The following is a 19,789-nucleotide window of genomic DNA, read 5'->3' as shown; positions in this document are numbered from 1 at the left end:
TGAATCACGTCTCCCTTCATTTTTATATTAGTTTTCTGAATCGTAGTAAACTTTGCAAATGTGAGCTCTTGAAAGATTGTATCTTGTTTTTTTCTTTCTTCCTGTTTTCGTGTCGCTTGAACAAAGCCTTTCATACGCCTGACATTTTTTTCCCCCTATACGTAACGCTATTTTTCAGTTAAGTAGACCCTGTTCACACAAAATCGCGTTTTCGTAGTTCCAGTTTCCATCGAATTATTTCGATGCAGTTTCACGGTAATTTAGACAACTCTCAACAAAACTATCTCAACACGCTTAACTGTACTCTTTCTATAGCATAATGACGAAACTCATGCAATAATGTCAAGTTCCACTGCATGAATTACCGTCGGAGGTGGATGCCCGGCAAGTACACACACGAGGCTGCACTTTGCACCTTCTTGCACTTCAACGTCATCCAGGGGAACCACGAACGATGGTCCGCACACTTCTTTCACTTCCTGCGTGCAGAAAAACAAGGCGAAATATATATGAAGATCCAATGCACATATTTATGCGAAGAAATAATTTAAATACATTACAACCAAAAGCGACGCGTGGAGTTTTACTTACTTTCATCCTATACAGCGCCAAATTGCGTGTGATGCGCCACAAAGATGGAAACTTCATTCTAATGCATTTTTTTTATGTTTATGCACTACATAACTCACACGCTATGCCGAGATGCGAGCTACAAATTAAATGAATGTACACATAAATGTACGCAGCGATGACACGAGTTCGAAGGTAATGCATGATTCGGTGTCGAGGAAAGAATGGTGATTGAAGGTGTATGCACAGGAAACTACGACACGTATCAAGCAACATTTAAGGTTTCTGCAGCTCTTGCGTCACAATGGCACATACTCACCTGCAGGCTTAACCGAGAACAGCCAGATATTTATTAACGCATACCGAATGGATTTCGGCGCACATATAAGTTTCTTAAATGTATCCACTCCTATCTACTCAACTTGAGCATTACTATCAGCCTTATGTCGGCTCGTATTTATACTCACGTCTGCTCACACATACTTCAACGCACTAGCATTCATACGCGATCTCCATATTTATCGATCAGAGAGGTGAGTTAAGGAGAGGGGGGGGGGGGGGCGTAGTGCCTTGACCTCCCCTCGCAAGCTCTTCCACGGGAAGTTCTTGATAAAAATATCTCCTGTGAGTCATCTTTTTCAAGAAAAATGTTCTTACTAGATTGCAACCACGATAACAAGTATTTGAAAGTATGAGATCAAATGGCGCCAAGTAGAGCACCTATTATGCGATATCTTGGTGTTAACGAGCATTGACACCATGGTCAAAAAAGCTAATTATACGCTAACGGACTCATGAGTCGACTCACTCAGAGTCACTCAGACTCAGATCGAGCCGTGAGTGCGGGTCTGTGTAAGTCCGGGCTAGTAATATTTTGGTGAGAATGAGTCCAGTTGAGACATATTTTAGTGATTCTGCGTCCGAGTTAGTCCGGTGAAGCAAAAGTTTTGTTAGTCTGAGTTCGAGTGAGCCCTAAGGGCACAATATATTTCACGAGTGAGTCTGAGTGAGCTCCAGATTTTTTGCCGACCTATGGTATCCACAGATACATATTGTATTGCTTAGGTATTGAATGACCCATCAGTCACGTCAAAATCGGGTGGATAAGCAATAAAGCCTTTGCTTCAAAAACAAAAATACCTACACGAGGAACAGACTGCACAGTCCTAATTTACTTTTTAAGAAATTTGACAGTATCTTCTCACTCTCATTCCAATTCCTTTCCTAGCCTCATTCCAATCACTGTTGGAAAGTTATCCTTGAATATGGAATAAAAAAGAAATCTGCATGGCATTCTTACAGAACATTCTCTTTTTACACATTAACGTACAGTACGTTCCACTCTTAGAGGGAACACGCAGGCGCGCGGCCGGCGGTCCGCGGAGCGCTAACTGCTGGCGAGATTTGGAAACGCGAAGCATGCGCATAGTATCACAAAGGTGGTTCGTGTCTCACGTCGTCTGCTACTTCTTCGCCCCAGCGCTCGGCGCGCGCTAGGGAAGTTCTATATTTCTACGGTTGGAAGGACAAGCTTGCTATGATCTCTTCATCGGGCAAAAATTCCCTTGTCTGTTATAAAAAGTGGCCGGCTGGTGCGAGCAGCATGTTGAAAGCTTACGACTAACTTATCGGTGAGCACTTACAAGAATAGACTGTTGGTATAGTTGGTAATTCATTATGAGGGAAACTGCGCAAAAAAAAAAACAACGTTGACAAAGGGAGAACAGAACAGCACAAGCACATGTGCTTGTGCTGTTCTGTTCTCCCTTTGTCGACGTTGCTTTTTTTTGCGCAATGTCCCTCATAATGAGCACTTACGCTAGGTTACGCAAGTGACAGGCCTCGTTATCACTTTCACAGAATTCCACAGCTGGGTCCCCAGTCGAAATTCGGCCGCTGGGGCCGCGAATCGCATCGCATCAAAACTGACGAGAAACCTGAGCAACAAACAAGCAACACCTTTTTTTTTTCTGCCTGCTGATTACCCGACAAGGCCCAGGTAGAGTGGCAGCTACATGAATTGCACCGCTGAAAAACGGAAGCGCTGTCCAGCGCTCGCCAAGCGCAGGGGCGGAAAATAGCAGACGAACAGCGGCAAACGCCACCTTTACGCCTTTATGCGCGTGCGCCGCGTTTACAAATCTCGACGCCAGTTTGCGCCACGCGGGCTGCCGGCCACGCGATCGCGTGTTCCAACAGTGGACCGCACTGTACATAAATGTATAAGTTCAATTTGCAGTCAGTGAATGTAATCTTCTCTTTTCTTGTTTTTGCGGTAGCCAACGCCAGTTACTTATTGCAAGAACGTCTTCTGCGTTTTCTATGACGTTCCTGTTTTATCCTCTAAACACGAACCAGCAAACAAAAGAGACAGACCTTCCTTTCGATAGGCTGCGGTGGGGGCACTGCCATGGCTTCCTTGTGGAAATTTCTCCATCGAGACGTGAGTTCTTCGAGTTCCATTCGCGCGCTGTCGGTCTGCAGACGCGAGGACGTACTGAGCACCTCAATTCTTCGTTCCAGGGACTGCAAACAAACACACACACAAAAGACAAATCAGAGTTGTACCACCACAATAACTTTCAGGTATGCTGGGCCTCGATGATTCTATTCTATTTATAATTCTTTCGTGCTTCCTCACTGATCGGAGCAGTGCGCCACATATGTTATTGCTACAACCTTCAGTGAAGGACGATAGGAAAGAAATTTATATAATACTGGCACTAGATGGTCCCACATGAGCGAACAGTTGATCGCGGATGACTTTGACCACAAGCTAGGTGTTTTACAGTCACATCTTCTGAAGTATGGACGCCATTCCTACCTTATTTCACTCTTTGTGCTTCATACAGGGCGTCCCAACTATCACGCAGCGTGATTTCACAAAAGAGGAACGGCGTTACGCGAAGCAAATCTGGTACATATTGTTCCCAGTACACTGGAGTAGTCACAACTAATTTTTGTTAGTGAGGTTTAAATAATAAGTCATAATTATATTTGTAACTCTTCAAGTATTCAGCCAATTATCAAAATGTTGATGAGTACATATGTAGGCATGTTCAAATGACATCTAAGTGCGCAATTTTCAACAACGTGCTGACTGCGTGCTCATTTTTTCTTTCTGATAAAGAAAGCCCGCGAAATCTGAAAAGTGACACATGACTAGATTGCAGCGCGCATGAGGGGACAGAGCCCTCAAACAGGTTCACTGTGAGACAGCAAATCAAGAAAGAAGTACGGATCACCCTATCTGCCACTCCCCAGCCGAAGAAACGCACCGCGTTGGTCTTACAGAGTCAGCCGTAATCAGGACAGTGTTCTCGCTGCATTATCAATAAAAACTGTCGGCCGTGAGATATGGATAATGATAGTGGCGTACAATCGAGCGGGAGAAAACCCTGCAAAATTACGACGCATGTTGCTGGCGCTCGTCCTGTACCCTTGCCAAAGTGCGGTATGTTGACTCTGGCAACCGACAACAGGCAAAGCGGTCGCTTGCAGTGAGCCTATTTGAGGGCGCTGCTTTCTTTTGCGGGCGGCAGCGTAGTCACGTGTTATTTTTTATATATCGCGGGCTTTCTTTTTCAGCCGGAAAAAAATAAGCACTAAATTAATAAGTTGTTGAAAATAGCTCAGTTATATATCATTAGAACATGCCTAAAATGCCTCATTGACATTTTGATAATTAGTTGAGTACTTGTCGCGTTACAAGGTTAATTATACCTAATTAATTAAACTTCATTAGTAGTGGCTACTCCAGTGTACTGGGAACAATATGTACCAGGTTTGCTCCGCGTAACAACTTTCCTCTTTTTTAAATCGTGCTGCGCGATAGTCGGGACGCACTGTATACATACGTGTTTTACATATCAAACAAGAACTACTGCCACTATAATAATCAATCAATCAATCAATCAATCAATCATTTATTTAACGTGCCCAGGAACAATCGTGAGGTCTTTGTGCAGGCGCACGCAAAAATAAAATCAATAAAAATAAACAATACAATACAGACAGTCTTCAGAAATAAAAAGAGCAAAAACACGTAGACAAAGAGAAATGAACACTAAAGGGGAGGAGTAAAATAAGACAATATGAGAAATATTGAAGGGGAATAAAAAATTAGATTGCACACATACAACTATGCGGAAAGACGGAGAAGGGAAGACTTTGTACACTGTGCCATACTATGTCAAAACAGTGCAAAGCTCGGATAAAAACAGTGATTGTGGACTATGAAAAACGTCAAGATCAAGAAAATTAATATTATAAAGACTTTGTATTCTGTGAACGGTAGAGTGTTGGAAGAAGCAGGCGGGTACATGAAACGGTCTGTTCTCTCTGGTTAACTTACGCGGAATTCGAAAATTAACACAATTGAGAAGTACAGGGCAGGATATGAAACCGTGGACTAGCTTGTAGAGAAATAAGAGATCAGAACGATTTCGTCGGCAGTGAAGTGATGGCAGTGATAATGACTCAGCAGTATTTGAACGAGATCCAGAGTCATTTTTAGCAAAGCGATGGTTATATATGCTGAGGAATTTTTTCTGGACTCGTTCAATGGTGTTACCGCTGGATTGAGCAATGCCATTCCATATCACGGACGCATACTCAAGTTGCGGAAGACATATTGCCGTGTACAATTTGTGTAGGGCCATGGGAGACCTGAATTCTCGAGATATTCTACAAACACATCCGAGAGAACGAAGGCCCCGCATAGCAGCACGCTTAACGTGAGAAGAAAAGTTTAACGCGCTGTCAACAACAACACCAAGATCACTGATTTCATAAACCTTGCATAAAGGCACAGAATTGACAAAGTATTATAATAATAATAATAATAATAATATAATAATAATAATAATAATAATAATAATAATAATAATAATAATAATAATAATAATAATAATAATGAGAAGAAGAATAAGCATCGTTCTCTATCCCCCCCCCCCCCCCCGCCTCTCCCGTTTTTTTTTCGTCTTCAGCTGTGCCTGCTGCTCGAACGCCCACATTCTTTATTATTCCGTTTTCTAATGAAGCGTCAATTATGCACCCATTTCTACCATCTATCACATACGTATACAGAAGGTGACACACGTTAACAAAACCTTTCAATATGAGCGTCAACCTCCGTTCGCACCCTCACTGCATTTTTAGCACCTTTCCCAACCGGACGACAGTTAAATCACGGTGCAAACTCTTTAGATATGATTTGTCCACCCAATTATTTACCTTCATGACACGAAGTTTTCGACGGTGTATAAGCTAGACTAAACTATATTTTGTCGCAAGCTAAGTTGAGGGTGCCTAAATGCCCTGAATAAGATCGATAACTGGGCAAGTGGATAAGGATTCGTAGCGAATATAAGTAAAACAGCGAAATATAAAGGAGGACTAAGAAAGATTGTACATAACACGTGCTGTGTCCACTCTTCCTTAGTTGTTTTGCGCTGTTTTGCTTATACCCGTTATGAGTCTAAATGCACTTCGGTCTTCAAAAACCGAAATTAACGTTTCAGTCCAACGCTTAGTCAAAAGTGCCTTTAAAGCGTGCTCTCGCTGTAAAACACTGCTGCTATCAGGAGAAACCAACTTTCGAGGTAGGCACGAAAAAGTAATAATAAAAAAGACCGAAAGGTGGCGAATACCGATATTGCATGATTTTGCACGAATTGTTTTTCCAAACTCATATTGTGTGCGAAGTAAAATGACTATAACAAACGGTAAAGAAAAAAAATGGACTGCATTTTCTGAGATATGACGCCATATCAAGACAGAGGCTCGTATAGTTCGCTGTAATGCCCAGGATGCTAAAAAAAATAAAAAAATATAGAGGCTATATGAATGAATCTAAATCAAACTTAACAATATAGAAAAGGCTAAAAACTATAAGTCAAGTCAACTATTTGTCAAGCAGTGTTCATTTGCTAGACAAACAGCGCTTGACTCCATGGTACAGTGCTCAAGAAATCAACGTTAGAAACGTATTTCCTTTTTGCTTCGTCAGTTGTTATTCTTCTGCCATATTCAAGCTGTTATAGCAAAGCTGAATTAGGCAGATAAGTGTATACAATTTTTTTTTTTTCAATACTCCTCGTAGTATAGAAAGTTGAACGTTTGCCATCTGTGGGGACTGGTTCTGTTCTTACCACCAGTGGAGCGGCAGCGTCATCATAAAAAAAAAAACGTGTTTGAAATCTGAACCATCACACAAGGTCAAGATAGCCTGCTGTGTTTTAAAAGCCACAGTACACCACTACAGCACGAAGTCAAAATCAAAATACGTTTTCGTATTTAAAGTGAAAACTATACGGAATGATATGCGGCATTATAACTCACATGTGAAGCTGTTGTGTATGAATGTTTTCAGGCTCAAAAGCCCGTGTACGCCCCGTCATAACGAGAGTTGTGAGTCACGAAAGCTTCGTTTGAAATATTACCTGTATGCGCTGCTGGAACTCGACGACGTGGCACTTGGAAGAGTCCCGCTTGAGCGAATCGGTGAGCTCGCGCACCTGCTGGTTGATCAGGTGAAGCTCCTCGTTGAATTTGCTCATCTGCGAATCCTGGTGCGACTTGCGCAGGCTGGCCGCCAACAGCGCGCCCTGGTTGTCCACCAATGAGTGAATTTTGTCGCGGTCCAGCACTGCCGCCTCGCTCGGTTCCTGGACAGTTCATCAAGCAGTTGTCACAATATAAATGCGGCTACGCATAAATATTGCCGATGTGGCACTTGACATACGTGAACAGACAAGTGAGTGAGATAAAAGTCGTAATGGAAGGACACTGAGGTCTACGAGGCTGAGTCCGAATTGCTACCCTCCACTGGGAAAAAGGAAAGAAAGATAAGGAGGAGCACAGAAGTTCATACTTAGCCCAAACACAGGCACGCAAGAAGCGTTCGTCGTACAGTTCTTCGCGAGCGATCGTATAGGTTGGTGCATCTCAGTAAGCACCGCAACCGTTTTGTTGCATTACACGTTGGACACGCACGAGGCCATGGTGCTAAGATCGCTTCTGTAAAATGCTTGTCATCCAAAAGTTCTATGCGCTGTCCTAAGGAAAAGCCTATCATCTCCGTACGTCGGACATTCACACGGGGGCTGTTTCATGGTTTCTTTTGTGTCGCATGTGCTGAAACTCCACTGTTCACCATTCCAAGTAGGAATGAATTGGCACACCTAAAAAAGGAATAAAAAACAACTCTTATGTAGTCGATGGCGTTCAGCAAAGTTTTCTCCCGTCGAGTAAAACCCGGTAACAGTTGTAATTTCATGTCTCGGTCTATGGCATATGGGCGCCGGTGCCTAAATTCTGATGTATTTCGTTTTCTTTGGGCACTGGTATCGACTCTGAGGTGTCGCGCTTCATGAGTTCTTCACAACGAAATCGAGGTGTTTTCGACTTTATTCATGTGCTTCAAGGGCATTATTAACGGCACATTCACTGCCAGCAATGTGCAGAGTACCGGTAAGCACTGAAATACTATGCCGCGCTCTCTGTAAACCACTTTATGGAATGTCATATCAGTTCTGCGCAAGCCCTCTAAGGAGAGGAAGGTTCATGAAAGAGGAAAATTGTCATCCAGCCGCCTGTAGCACGAAGATACAAAGGAAAATACTATTACTACTGGTTTTTTTAGAAAGGTCCGCCGGTTGAACAAAAATTTATCCTCGTTCGGGATTCGAACCCAGCACCTTTAAATGTGGTCTCTACCATCCGAGGTAACAAAAAAGTCAGCACATCACAGCGCGTGGGCGATTGAACCAATACCTTCAAGCACAAGTAACAGTAAATATGTGAGATCACTGCCTGGCGCTCACAATTACTACAATGGCTGTACCTTATTAAGAAGCCTTAAATCTCAAAGAAAATGTGCGCCATGGTCAACAAATCTTTAAAAAATTTATAAGTTCCGGCCCATCAAGTATGATTGCTGCTCGAGCAACAATCAATCGAACATATGACTTATTGTTGCGTTACAGCACCATGTAGATATACAAAAATTAAACGTGAACACTCAAATAGCTACTTTCGCGATAACGCGACATGGGCAAAACGTATAGTCAGTACGACAACGCGCACCAAAAAACTAGTAATCGTAAAACTTTTCAGAGACAAAGCCAACCAAGATTATTCCGATCCACATCATTAGATGGCTCTGCGTTTTACATTTCTAAGACAGCGGAAAGCGTCACCGCAGCTTTACATACGGCCAACGCGTGTTTAAGTGGCAAACTCATAGTGCTTTCAGCTCGCTGCATCTAACTAAACATCTTATTTTTCTGTGCGCATGACTTAATGTCCTAAAAGAACGTCTGCAGAACTTACAGTTTTGTCGACTAACAATGCCAAGTTTTCTGCTCGCTGCTTAGCCTCCGCCAGTACGGCTTCGTGTTCGTGGGTTTCTTGAAGTTTCTTCTCCAGCTGAAATAGCCAGACCACCGTGTAAGTAAAGCGTGACTCGTGTATTTACAAGAGTTGATACTGTTCTCACCTGTGAAAAGTAGTCAAAAAAGCTTATCATGGCCCTGACCAAGTCTTGGTACTGAGAAATGTTTTTCTGGAAGCTCTGCTGAGTTGAGCGCAGTTGTTGGGCAAGGTGCTCCTTCCTCTGAAGTGTAGACGTCGCTTCGATCCTCGCATCCAGCTCCGACTGGATCGTCTGGAAAGTAAGCGAAGTACTTTGCACGTTTAAAAACGAAAAAAAAAATCTGAATTTTAAAATTGTTACGTAATACAGCCACTATAGTATATCTCTTAGTTCTTCTAGTTAAGATCGCTTCATAGTTCTTGTCGGTGTTCGTCATATCTGTGCAGACAATAGCATGTTTAGAATTTCTAGCACCTCAATTGTAAAAGGGGAGATTCGTGAATATTTGGACCTCGTTTTTACAGTTTTAAGTGCATTCCTTATTTCCTTGCCAGTTACTGAACAGCTCGAGGTTATTTCTGTTAATTTTTTTTTTTGCTTTTGCATGTGTCGAAACAACATTTGCTGTCATATTGTTGAAAAAGGAGGCTACTTTAAGGCTTTTGTGTTGAAACTATCCCTTTTAGTTGGTTTTGTTCTTTTCTTATCTTCCACCGCTCACTTATGAACAGTATTAGAGACTACACAAACGGTGCGACGCTCTATCTACGGACTAAGCTCAATAAGGAAGTGACTTGAAATCGAATCGTTAAATTATATCGACGCACAAAAAATTTTATTGTTCTTTACATGGATAAAGTTTCAAGCTTCACTCCAATAACTATTCGTGACAATATTCCAGCATTTTTAAAGTGTTCTGTAATGTTCATTTTAATTGTTTGTTTCATCCAAAGCTCAGACTACATTCGGGGGTCGTGGGATGAATTTTACAAAATATAGTTACCGGAAATTTCATTCTTTAATCGAAGCACCTTTATCGACACAAGATGGAGATAAACAACTTTGCTGAAATAAAGGTTGTGCTTGGTTAATGTTTGATCGACGCGCGAGTATCGCCGCAAAAAATGACTCACACGTACCCTGACAAGAGGCATCAGCGTGTCCAGATGTCTTCCCAGATACTGCGCGATGGTTTCTGCGCGATTCAATTCCCGAGGTATGGCAGGGTACAGCTCTGACTCGATCTTTACTGCTGACTCCATAGTCTGCATTAAAAAAATGCATCCCGCAGTTACGCAGTGCTAAACAACACAATCACAAACGAGCTCGTGATACGGACACCATCACATGAAGATAGGGGGACACATACATACAAACTACGCTAAAACAAAAGCAGAAGCATAAACTTCTTTTCCAAGTTAAAGCAATAAAGTGCGAGAAAAAAGTAGCAATTAATCATTCATTTCATATTTAGTTCATTATGAAGTATCCGCTAAAAGAGCTTAGGTTTAAGTCTATTGGAGTGGTTCTTACTTTTTGAGCGTCCTTGATCAGTTGCTCTGTGTTGCTGCCAGGATTGTTCTTCAGCTGATGGCACTGGTCCAGTGTTTCTTGGATGTGGCGTACGGCTTTTGTGACATCTAAGCACGTGTCCTGAATCTTGTAACAAAAGATATGGGAATGGCTTGGTTAGTCGTAATTTAAAAATGCACTTTGACATCACTCACTCTTTGGGCATCGTGCAGAAAATTGTTTGCGTTGTGATCAAACTGCATGAAATTTTCGTTGATCGAAGCTTGGCGTTCAGGTCCGGCGTCACTTATTGTCTTTAAATCTTCCATCAACTGGAAAAATGCCACAGCAAGGTGATCGAGGGGTTTCTTTATGCCTATATATGTTTGTTCTCTACCTGAGTAGACAGTTTGCAGCAGCTCAGGTATCGTTGGGCGATTCGAATGCGTTGCTCCAAGAGGCTACGCAGATGCTGCCACAGCTGAAGAAGCTCCTTAGACCTCGAGTCGTCCTGCGCTAGCAAAATTGTCATCTGGGGCTCCCTGGCTTGCAGCTCGTTCAGCATCTTCTGGTGTCTTTGCAGGAAGTCGTGAGCAGCTGCCGCTCCAGTGTCAAGCCGGCTGTTACGTTCCAGGAACGTCTGCACGACTTCAATGCACCACTTGTAGAGCTGCGCAAAAGACATTAAGTTCCTACTCAGCACACGAAAGAAGATTGGTTTCATGTGATGCCCGACGCTACTCACACTATTGCACTGTGTCAGGAAGCTAATTGCGCGTTCGCTGCTCTCCACGACATCCACTGCTTTTTGCTCGTACATCTGCCTCACTTGCAGGTGCCGGCATTGCAGTTCGTCGACCTGCGAATGGGTTTTTCACGTCAGAGGGCATGCGCTCTCGCTTGTGGCGAATATGACCTTCTCTTGAACGCCGCTGGTGCCGACAGACAAGCGGGCCAGGATGCCATGACCGAGGGAAAGGGGTCTCTCGACGCACGCATCCAAAAGCGCGGTCGCTGCAGCCAAGTCTTGAACGGGGCCTTGGGAAACTTGAATTTGGAGCTGATCCAATTTGTTCAGCGCCTGTAAAAACAAACCGACTCAAGTTTTCTGAACGACTCACAGAAATGAACATACTGGGCTACGGAGAGCTCACCGTTTGAGCTTCGTTGAAGAATTCCACCGCCTCCTTGAGGTCCCTCTTCCGGATCTCGTCGCGTTCGATGCGGCTTGTCACGCGTGCCATCAAGTCGAAGGCGCGCGCTTCGACCTCAGCGTCCTGAATTTGCTTAGCAGACTTCAGCAGCTTGAGCATTCGATCTCGCAATTTCTCGTTCGCAGAGGCGATCCTCGTCGTGTGCTCGTGGAGGAGAATTTCGCTGCTCGCCGGGGAATCACCCAAGGCTGTATCTTCGGGGCTGTGATCCAGCTGACGCTCCACCTAAAATTAGATGAGTGTTCGCTCCATGCTCGCCTGCGGAAAATTCGCTTACCTCGTCAAGTTCCCTGCTCAGCAGCAGTGCTCTGAGCCGCTTCTCGAGCGCCTCTTTCCTTGCCTCGCACAGCAGGCCTAGCTTGCGCCTCTGGTCCTGGAGGTTTTCGTGCTGGCTCTCGAGGGCCGCTATGGCTGCCAGGGCGGCCGCCGGCTGCAGGGGCCGTGAGTCGCCCGTGCTGGCTACCTCCTTGAGCGTCTGCAGCAGGTTCTGGAATGGCTGGAGGCTCCGCTTAGACGCCTCGAGGATGGCTGCAAGCAGCGAGACTCCGATCACCTCGGAGTATGGCGGGCGAACGCGCACAGAAACATCAACACAAAGCAAGACCATCCCCGTACCTTTACGCACTTCATTCAGCTTCTGCAGGCGAGCTTCGCATGCGGCTACGTGATCCGGCAAGACGGTGTCCGAGAATTCTTGCTCACCCTTAGCCAGTTCATCTGAGAGCTGCAAAAAGATGACAGCGCGAAAAAGAAGTGGCGCCGTTAGCTTCGTTGAGATTAACGTTTGCGTTTACTTTTTTTTTATTCCAAGGATTTGCTTCAAGGCATGCATAGTAAACTATGAACAAAAATGCCAGCTAAGGCCTAACCCTACGAAGACTAAGTTGCTCCACTTGGTAAAGGTACTAGAGAAGGAATGAGGCAAGGACATAAATACACATGTACGCCGTTGGTTAACGCCGTGTGAAATATATTAACTTAGAAAAATGAAATGGTAAATTCATAACAAGCTTAAAGGGCCCCTAAACCTCCCAGAGGTCGAAATTTAGTTGTGGTGTTGCAGTTGTGGACGAGTCTACAAAGAACACGTAGTCATGAGAATTTTTAGAAACGGTGCCGTAATAGCGGAGTCACACGCGTTTGATGATACGAAAGACACCCTTGCTCATTTCACTCTTTCCTTCGCTACGCTCGGTTTGTTTGCTCATCTCTCCTCCTGGTTGAATGTTCCTCCTCATCGTGCGAGGAGGATGTGCAGGGAGCGCAAGTACCTGCGAGCGGACAAACGGGTGTTCTAGATGACGACAAGACGACATGTTGGCGTCACGGCGAACCGTTGAGGAGATGAGGAATGCCGAAAGGCACGGAGAGGAGAAGGGATTGTTTACTGGAATTTGTGGGGCGCCCGCGGCTCGTAGCGCTGCCGCGTTTGGCATTGTTGGTCGTGACGGCATTCTGAACTCGATGCGCGCGTTTACTTGAAATGTTAAAAAAAATTGTCGGAGGCGGTTTAGGGGCCCTTTGACAACATTTTTCAGATGGCACGTCTACTTCAACAAGCACATGGACTACAGGAAGAAAACTGAAGATGTCCCATAACCAGCAAAGTCTAGGAAGTTTTACATAGAAAGCTTCGTTTTTGAGTATGACAGTGAAAAGCCTGCTTGCGCTTCCAGCTACGGATTACTTCGGACTGACTAATTTTTACTAGGAACACTTGTCATTGATCTAAGGGGTGACAACACTCGAACACTCCTCGCCTAGTGCACTTGAATAGTGCATCGATCTCCCAGTTTTCTAGGAAACAACTGCTGCTATAATAGAGCTATTGCAAAGTAGCGCACTTTCCAAGTTGCTCCATGCGTCCAGTCAGCATGTTTCCAGCAAAAAGCGCCGCAGAATTTCTGGCTTCGTGCGTCATTGGCAGCGACGCCTACTGACCTTCTTGGCCGCGGCATGGTATTGGACTGCGGTGTCCAGCACGATACTTCGGTGCTCCAACTGGGCGTTCAAGTTCTTCCAAGCCAGACCAAGGTTGTGTGCCATAGCAGAGTACACCTGGGGAGCAGAGGATAGGGGCCATCTCATCATTTTTCTTTATTATTTTTGCCCCTGACATGTCCGACAGCTTTCTAAGAAAACTGACCAAGAAACGTTCCTTTGCCATTTTTGCACCAGCAAGACCATCCCTATTTTATTTCCCGCTCTCTATTTTACAGGACGTGTAACAGAGTTCCTTATGCTCGCTGGTACAAAACTTCACACTGTCCGTTTTTAAGACACCTACTATTGGTCAGTTTGACAGGCTTATTCTGATAATCCGCCAAAAAGAGAGTCCGATTTGAGAATCACGGCGTTTATTCGGAGCACAATGTTCATCATCATTCGCTGCAGTCTCGAAGTCAGGCATTAGTTTTCATCCGGCTTTTTGTACGATGCAGCAGTGAGAGTGGGAGGGCAAAAGAAAGGCAGAGAGGTCAACTAGGCTTCGCCTGGTTTTCTACCCAGGGGCAGTGGGAAGAGAGCCGAAAAATGAAATGGGTCGAGTAAGAAGGGAGAACAACTGATGCGCGGGCAAGCATAACAGCGTTATTCGTGCAATCACAGAGCTCCGTTGTCATTAGAAAGTGCAGCAGCGTGCTCTTATGGCCCGAAGCACAGAGGATAGTCGAGCCCATCGTTCCAATATTTCATTCTTCAGTGAACGCTCTGTAGTCGAGTCGGTTAAAAGCGGCACGGGATGTCTGTGTTGCGTTGTTAAAAGGAGATCAGTACATGGAAATACGTACTATAGCCTCGTCCCAATCACCAAACGTAGGAAGCGAAAGGTAACCTCTCTGGTAGGAAAAAATATGTAGTTTACAAAACCAAACACCCTTGATGCGTGCACGCGAGCGTGCGTGTGTGTGCGTGTGTACGTGCGTGTGTGTGCACACATGCGTGTGCGCGCGCGTGCTTGCGTGCGTGTGTGTGTGTGCGTTTGCTCGTGCGTGCGTGTGTCTACGTGCGCCTGCGCGCGCGTGCTTGCGTGCCTGCGTGCGTGTGTGCGTGCGCGTGTGTACGTGAGTGTGTGTGCGTGTACGTGTGTGTGTACGTGCGCGCGCGTGCTTGCGTGCGTGTGTACGTGCGTGTGTGTGTGTACGTGCGTGTGTGTGTGCGTGTGTACGTGCGTGCGCGCTTGTGTGCGTGCTTGCGTGCGTGTGTGTGCGTGTACGCGTGTGTACGTGCGTGTGTGTGTTTACATGCGTGTGCGCGCGCGTGCTTTGAAGTATTATCAATTTCGCAAGGATCTCTGTGCTTAGCACCAGGCCCAGTAAGTACGTCTTAAAAATGTGTGGTAAAATGCACTCATGTTCTAGTTAAGGCTTATTAGCACTCTATTTTTTTCGGAGTTAAATAATATTAACAATATCCGGGGTTTAACGTTCCAAAACCACGATATGATTATGAGGGACGCCGTAGTGGAAGGCTCTGGAAGTTTCGACCACCTGGGGTTCTTTAACGTGCACCTAAATCTAAGTACACGGGCCTGAAACATTTTCGCCTCCATCGAAAATGCAGCCGCCGCGGCCGGGATTCAATCCCGCGACCTTTCGGAGTTAACTAAATCACCTGTATTCATTGGTACATTTTTACAATGTAAATAAAATGTCTCAGGGGGCTATCTAGGAAGTTGTGCTCCGAAACCGCCATCACTCAAGAATACAAGCGGCAAAAGAAAGAGCAAGAGCACTGTTCCACAGTTCGATCTGTCCGTTGTCAAAGTCTATTAAAATGCCACGCAGCAATACCATTTCAGCATTGCGAGCCGCGACATACCTGTGCTTTAGGCTTTTGGTTCGCGATCAGCTCATCCGCTTGGCTCAGCAGCTCCTCGACGGGGCTCTGTTTGTTCTGCGATCACAGAGAATCATAAATTGCCATCAATGGCGTGCTTGTTCATGCTGCCTGGTTTGACAGTTTGGTTTAACAATGGTGTACAGTTTGAGTCAGCAGCACCGCTTATTCCTTGAATAAAACGTACCTGTAGCTTCTGCAGGACCTGCTGGTGCTGCTGCTGCAGGTGGAGCGCTTCTTCGTAGTTGCTTCCCACGTCGCTCATCTCCGGCGACAACTCCTGGATGCGCAGCTCCAGGACATCGCCAGACTGCGCCATGCACCTCGGTTTAGGCGGCAGGAAAGTGTTTGGGAAGCCGCGCGCACAGCTAGATCCACGAACCCTTACAACTCTCAAAGATTGAAAGTTAGTTCGATACCTTGCAAGACATTGATATGCGTACTCCGCTCCACCAATGCGACAACGGTACTCACTTACACGAGTTCATCTAGCTAGCAATCATGAATGAACGAGACGGAGGACCGCGGTCAGGTAGAAATCGAGATTGTTGAAATGCGCACCGCGCACATGTTTATTCACAGATGGATCTTGCACGCGCAGCGAACTTCAGTCGTCAAACGCGCCAAAGGTTGTATTGCGGTCACATCCCATCAAACTAACAGTGCCAGCGTTTACTCGGAAAAAATTTGCGCAGCTTGCACTAAGTAGCTCGAGTCTCGGTCACAGCAGAGCTGGTGGGCACCTAGCTGGTCCTGATTTGGCTTTTACCCTCTCACCTATCTCTTTCCTTCCCCTTGCTGTTCTGTGGCTATGCGTGCTCTCTCTCTCTTTTTTTTTTTTGTATCTGTTTCTCTCTATCTATTTCTTTCTCTGTCTTTCTATCTTTTTCTCAATTGCTTCTCTTTCTGTCTATTTTTCTCTTTCTCTTTCTTTCACTCTCCCTGTAGTCGTTCTCTCACCTTCTATCTTTTTCTATATTTCGTCCCTTTCTTTCTCTACATTTTTCTCTTTCTTTCTATGTCTCTCTCTCTCTCTGTAGTCATTCTCTCGCCCTCAATCTTTTTCTCTATTTCTTCCCTTTGTTTCTCTTTCTTTCTATCGTTTCCCTTCTCTCTCTATCTGCACTCGTTCTTCCCTCCTCCTCACCCTCACGTCCCTTTCCCACCCCCTCGCTATACTATAATATACAAGGCGTGCCTGGATAGCCGAGTGGTTGAGACGTTCGCCTTGGGATTGTGAGTACGCGGGTTCGAATATCGCCTCACCAAGAAAGAGATATCAAGATGGAGAAAGAGAGAAATTCTTGGGTAAAAAATTCAGAAACTTTTTAGCCAAGAATTTCTCTCTTTCTCCATCTTTATTTCTCGTTCTTTCTCTGTCTCAGTACACGTTCTCTCTGCCATCAGAGTTATTCAATCCCGCGCCGGAGAAATCGGCGCGCGTGTTCTGGGATCGAAGCGGGAGATGAAGAAGAGGACGATGATGAAGAGAACGAAGAGAGCGCGTGCCGGTTCGCGATGATGATAATTTATGTTCGCTCTGCACGGACTAACGGTCGGCTTAAACAGCTCCGCTTTCAAGACATACTGAGAGTTGTATGTCTCGTGCCTTCGATAAAGGCTCGGCATAATACAGGTTCAGCGCAGACCTTTCTTAGCAGGATATGATGCGAGAGAGTGAAAAGGAAATGACACCCAGAGGATGTCTCCTGTTGGCTAACCTGCACGTGACACTGAAAGGAGAATAAAAAGTGCAAAGGAGACGGCGGGTGAGTGCGGTAGAAAAAGGAGTACACGCACTGAGGCATCGAGGTGTGCGTTGTGCGTGGCTCGTTGGGAATGAACTTACCGCACTTACTGAGATGAAATCTATCATCTGTCGTGGATACGCCGGAGCACTCCTTGTGCTCCGACTCCTTAAATTAGTCCAGTGGACGTTGTCCCTGGGACCACCGGTCAGGCAAGTGGCCATTTTAAAGGCAATCCACGCGTGGTACTCTCAGACACTCTGCTTTTTGTACTCGTGCTTTTGCGCTTCCTTTTCTTTGACTACTTTGTGTTTCTTTATGCTGGCGCTCCTCAAAATTCTGTCTTATGCACTGCTTTGAAATAAACTTTGAAATCTTGACATTGACTTTAAAGTAGTCTACACTCTTACAGGTTAAGATGAATTGAGAACAAGATCAATATTTATATATTCCACACTATTCAAGACGGCTATACTGCGATTACAGCTTTTGCAAATTAAAAATGCGAGGGAAGAAAAGCGCGTTCCACACTCGCAGCCATGGCCGTGAGTGACATCGGCAAACACTCCAAAAGTTAATCTTTCAATTAAATGTAGCTGTTTACTACACCTATTCTTTATCTGGCAGCATTGTATGTTTTCTTACAATGATTGTAAGAACAATAAAAGATTTGGCAGATACCACGCATTGTGGGAATCGAGTTCATGCGAGGCAGTCAGCGAGTAACAACCTGGGCCGTATTTCTTGCTTCGAGCCAAGCGTTGCGAGGTGAATCGAAGTCATTGTGTAAATTGATCCGTTGAGCGTCTATCGTGGGCTTACCAGGTGGACTACACTTGCATGCGAACGGTCGCTGATGGTTCAACGTAACGCCGGCACTTACGTTAGGTAGAAACGTCAATTTTATCGCAACGAAGGGCACGTTACGGTGCGTTGATATCGTTACGGGAAAGCAACTATATTGTACACAGGGTATATTTTACAACAAAAGCGTACAACGCTGCCGCAGTCCAAGCGCGTTCCGCTCAGCACTTCGTCGTCGTCATTTTCCGCCATCATGCATGTTATAAGTGCATGTTATAAGTGACGGTCGTCGGTGTATTCGAGCAATTCTTGACTATAGCTTGCGAGGTCATAGGTATACATATGTAATGTTTGTTACATTGTTATGAAAGCGGATAGCTACAACTGCAAAAACACAATTGGCGCTGCCCCGGCATGAAGCTTGTAAACGGTCTTTTTCCGAAGCAGTTCGGAGCACTGGCGTGGCTCTGTGGTAGAATACTTGAATCTCATGCAGAATGCCTTGGTTCGATTCCCGTTTGAGCCGTGATTATTATTCTTTCCTTTAATGGGCATCGTTCGCTCATTGACAACGCCGCCGACCCCACATCATCTGCGACACGGGCGCCTTAACGCTACCGTGCTAAGATGAACAAATTAGACTTAACAGATTAACAAAATAGATTTTGTTAATCTTAACGCTATCGTGCAAAGATTGGATTGGATTGGAATAACTTTATTAACAAAGTCCGGAGGCGTGTGCGTGCAAAGATTAACAAAGTCTATTTTTGCTGTCCCTGGGTTGACGTAGACTGTGAATCATCTGTGGCGCATAACCGCATACCACGGGCCGCGGTGTGCGGGTATGTGCCACGCGTGACTGCTGGAAAGGGTTTGATGTCGTACGCGACAAGCAAGTCACGCTGTTCCTGTAATAACCAGTGAATCGTGTTCGTAATAGAATCACGTCCTCCTATGCCAGTTTTGGTATATGCCAAGTTAAGGAGGTGACCACGAGAGCGTCCAGACGTGGTCAGATAGATAGATAGATAGATAGATAGATAGATAGATAGATAGATAGATAGATAGATAGAAACGGTCAAAGTGCCTTCGGTTCGCTAAGAAATGCTTCGCATTTGAACGGTCGTCTATACAGCAAACGAGACAATAGGCGTTTGAAATATATTTTCACTTTCAATATGCATATAAGGAGTAGCATTGTCAGGGACCAATAAAAAAAACACGTGGGTTAGAGAAATAAATATTTATTTTGAAAATATGTTTAAGCGTTAGCAAAATTAATTAAAGGTGAATCCGTAACAAGTTTAAGATAAGCAAATTACACTGTATTTCATTTTATGAAGCTACAAACACATCATTTTGACGGCTTCGACAAAACAAACTGCGTCATCACGTGCACAGCGCAGTCTTCCCGCCCGGTCCGTGCAGTGCAAACAAGTATTCCTAGCACCCTTTCTGCTTCTACCGAATCAGCAAAGGCTGGTCTTGAGCCCTAGCCAGAGTTTTCATTTAGCACCCGACCTGACCCTCTTTTAGTCTTGTTTTCTCGCCATTAAATAAACACCTAAAAACGCCCCACGCCCTGTACCGGGCGGGAAGGTTCGTCCGCCTCTCGCACAACCTTGTTTAATTGTAAAAGCAGCACGCTGACGCTTGTTTACCCTTCTGCTTCCTTCTGTTCCTTCTCCGTTTTTCGTTTCTTTTCGTTTCTTTTCGTCTTTCCACTT

General features: G+C 45.0%; 1 protein-coding gene across 1 annotated transcript in view; it reads right to left on the bottom strand.

Annotated features, from left to right (window-relative positions):
* Positions 1–19,789, bottom strand: part of LOC119379038 (titin) — a 294,770-nt gene that overhangs the window by 258,193 nt on the left and 16,788 nt on the right. The window contains exons 2-18 of the mRNA XM_049412985.1: positions 15,698–15,820; positions 15,493–15,567; positions 13,615–13,731; positions 12,289–12,397; positions 11,951–12,201; positions 11,614–11,898; positions 11,376–11,540; positions 11,205–11,318; positions 10,857–11,129; positions 10,675–10,791; positions 10,481–10,606; positions 10,087–10,212; positions 9,071–9,238; positions 8,905–9,000; positions 7,014–7,238; positions 2,947–3,096; positions 366–479 (exon numbers count right to left, since the gene is read on the bottom strand). Coding sequence (XP_049268942.1) covers positions 366–479; positions 2,947–3,096; positions 7,014–7,238; positions 8,905–9,000; positions 9,071–9,238; positions 10,087–10,212; positions 10,481–10,606; positions 10,675–10,791; positions 10,857–11,129; positions 11,205–11,318; positions 11,376–11,540; positions 11,614–11,898; positions 11,951–12,201; positions 12,289–12,397; positions 13,615–13,731; positions 15,493–15,567; positions 15,698–15,820 — 2,634 coding nt within the window. The remainder of the gene's footprint in view (positions 1–365; positions 480–2,946; positions 3,097–7,013; positions 7,239–8,904; positions 9,001–9,070; positions 9,239–10,086; positions 10,213–10,480; positions 10,607–10,674; positions 10,792–10,856; positions 11,130–11,204; positions 11,319–11,375; positions 11,541–11,613; positions 11,899–11,950; positions 12,202–12,288; positions 12,398–13,614; positions 13,732–15,492; positions 15,568–15,697; positions 15,821–19,789) is intronic.

The sequence above is a fragment of the Rhipicephalus sanguineus genome, chromosome 1, assembly GCF_013339695.2.
Source record: "Rhipicephalus sanguineus isolate Rsan-2018 chromosome 1, BIME_Rsan_1.4, whole genome shotgun sequence".
NCBI classification, from domain to species: Eukaryota; Metazoa; Arthropoda; class Arachnida; order Ixodida; family Ixodidae; genus Rhipicephalus; species Rhipicephalus sanguineus.
The sequence above is the reverse complement of the archived record's forward strand: the minus strand, read 5'-3'. Positions and strand labels throughout refer to the sequence as shown.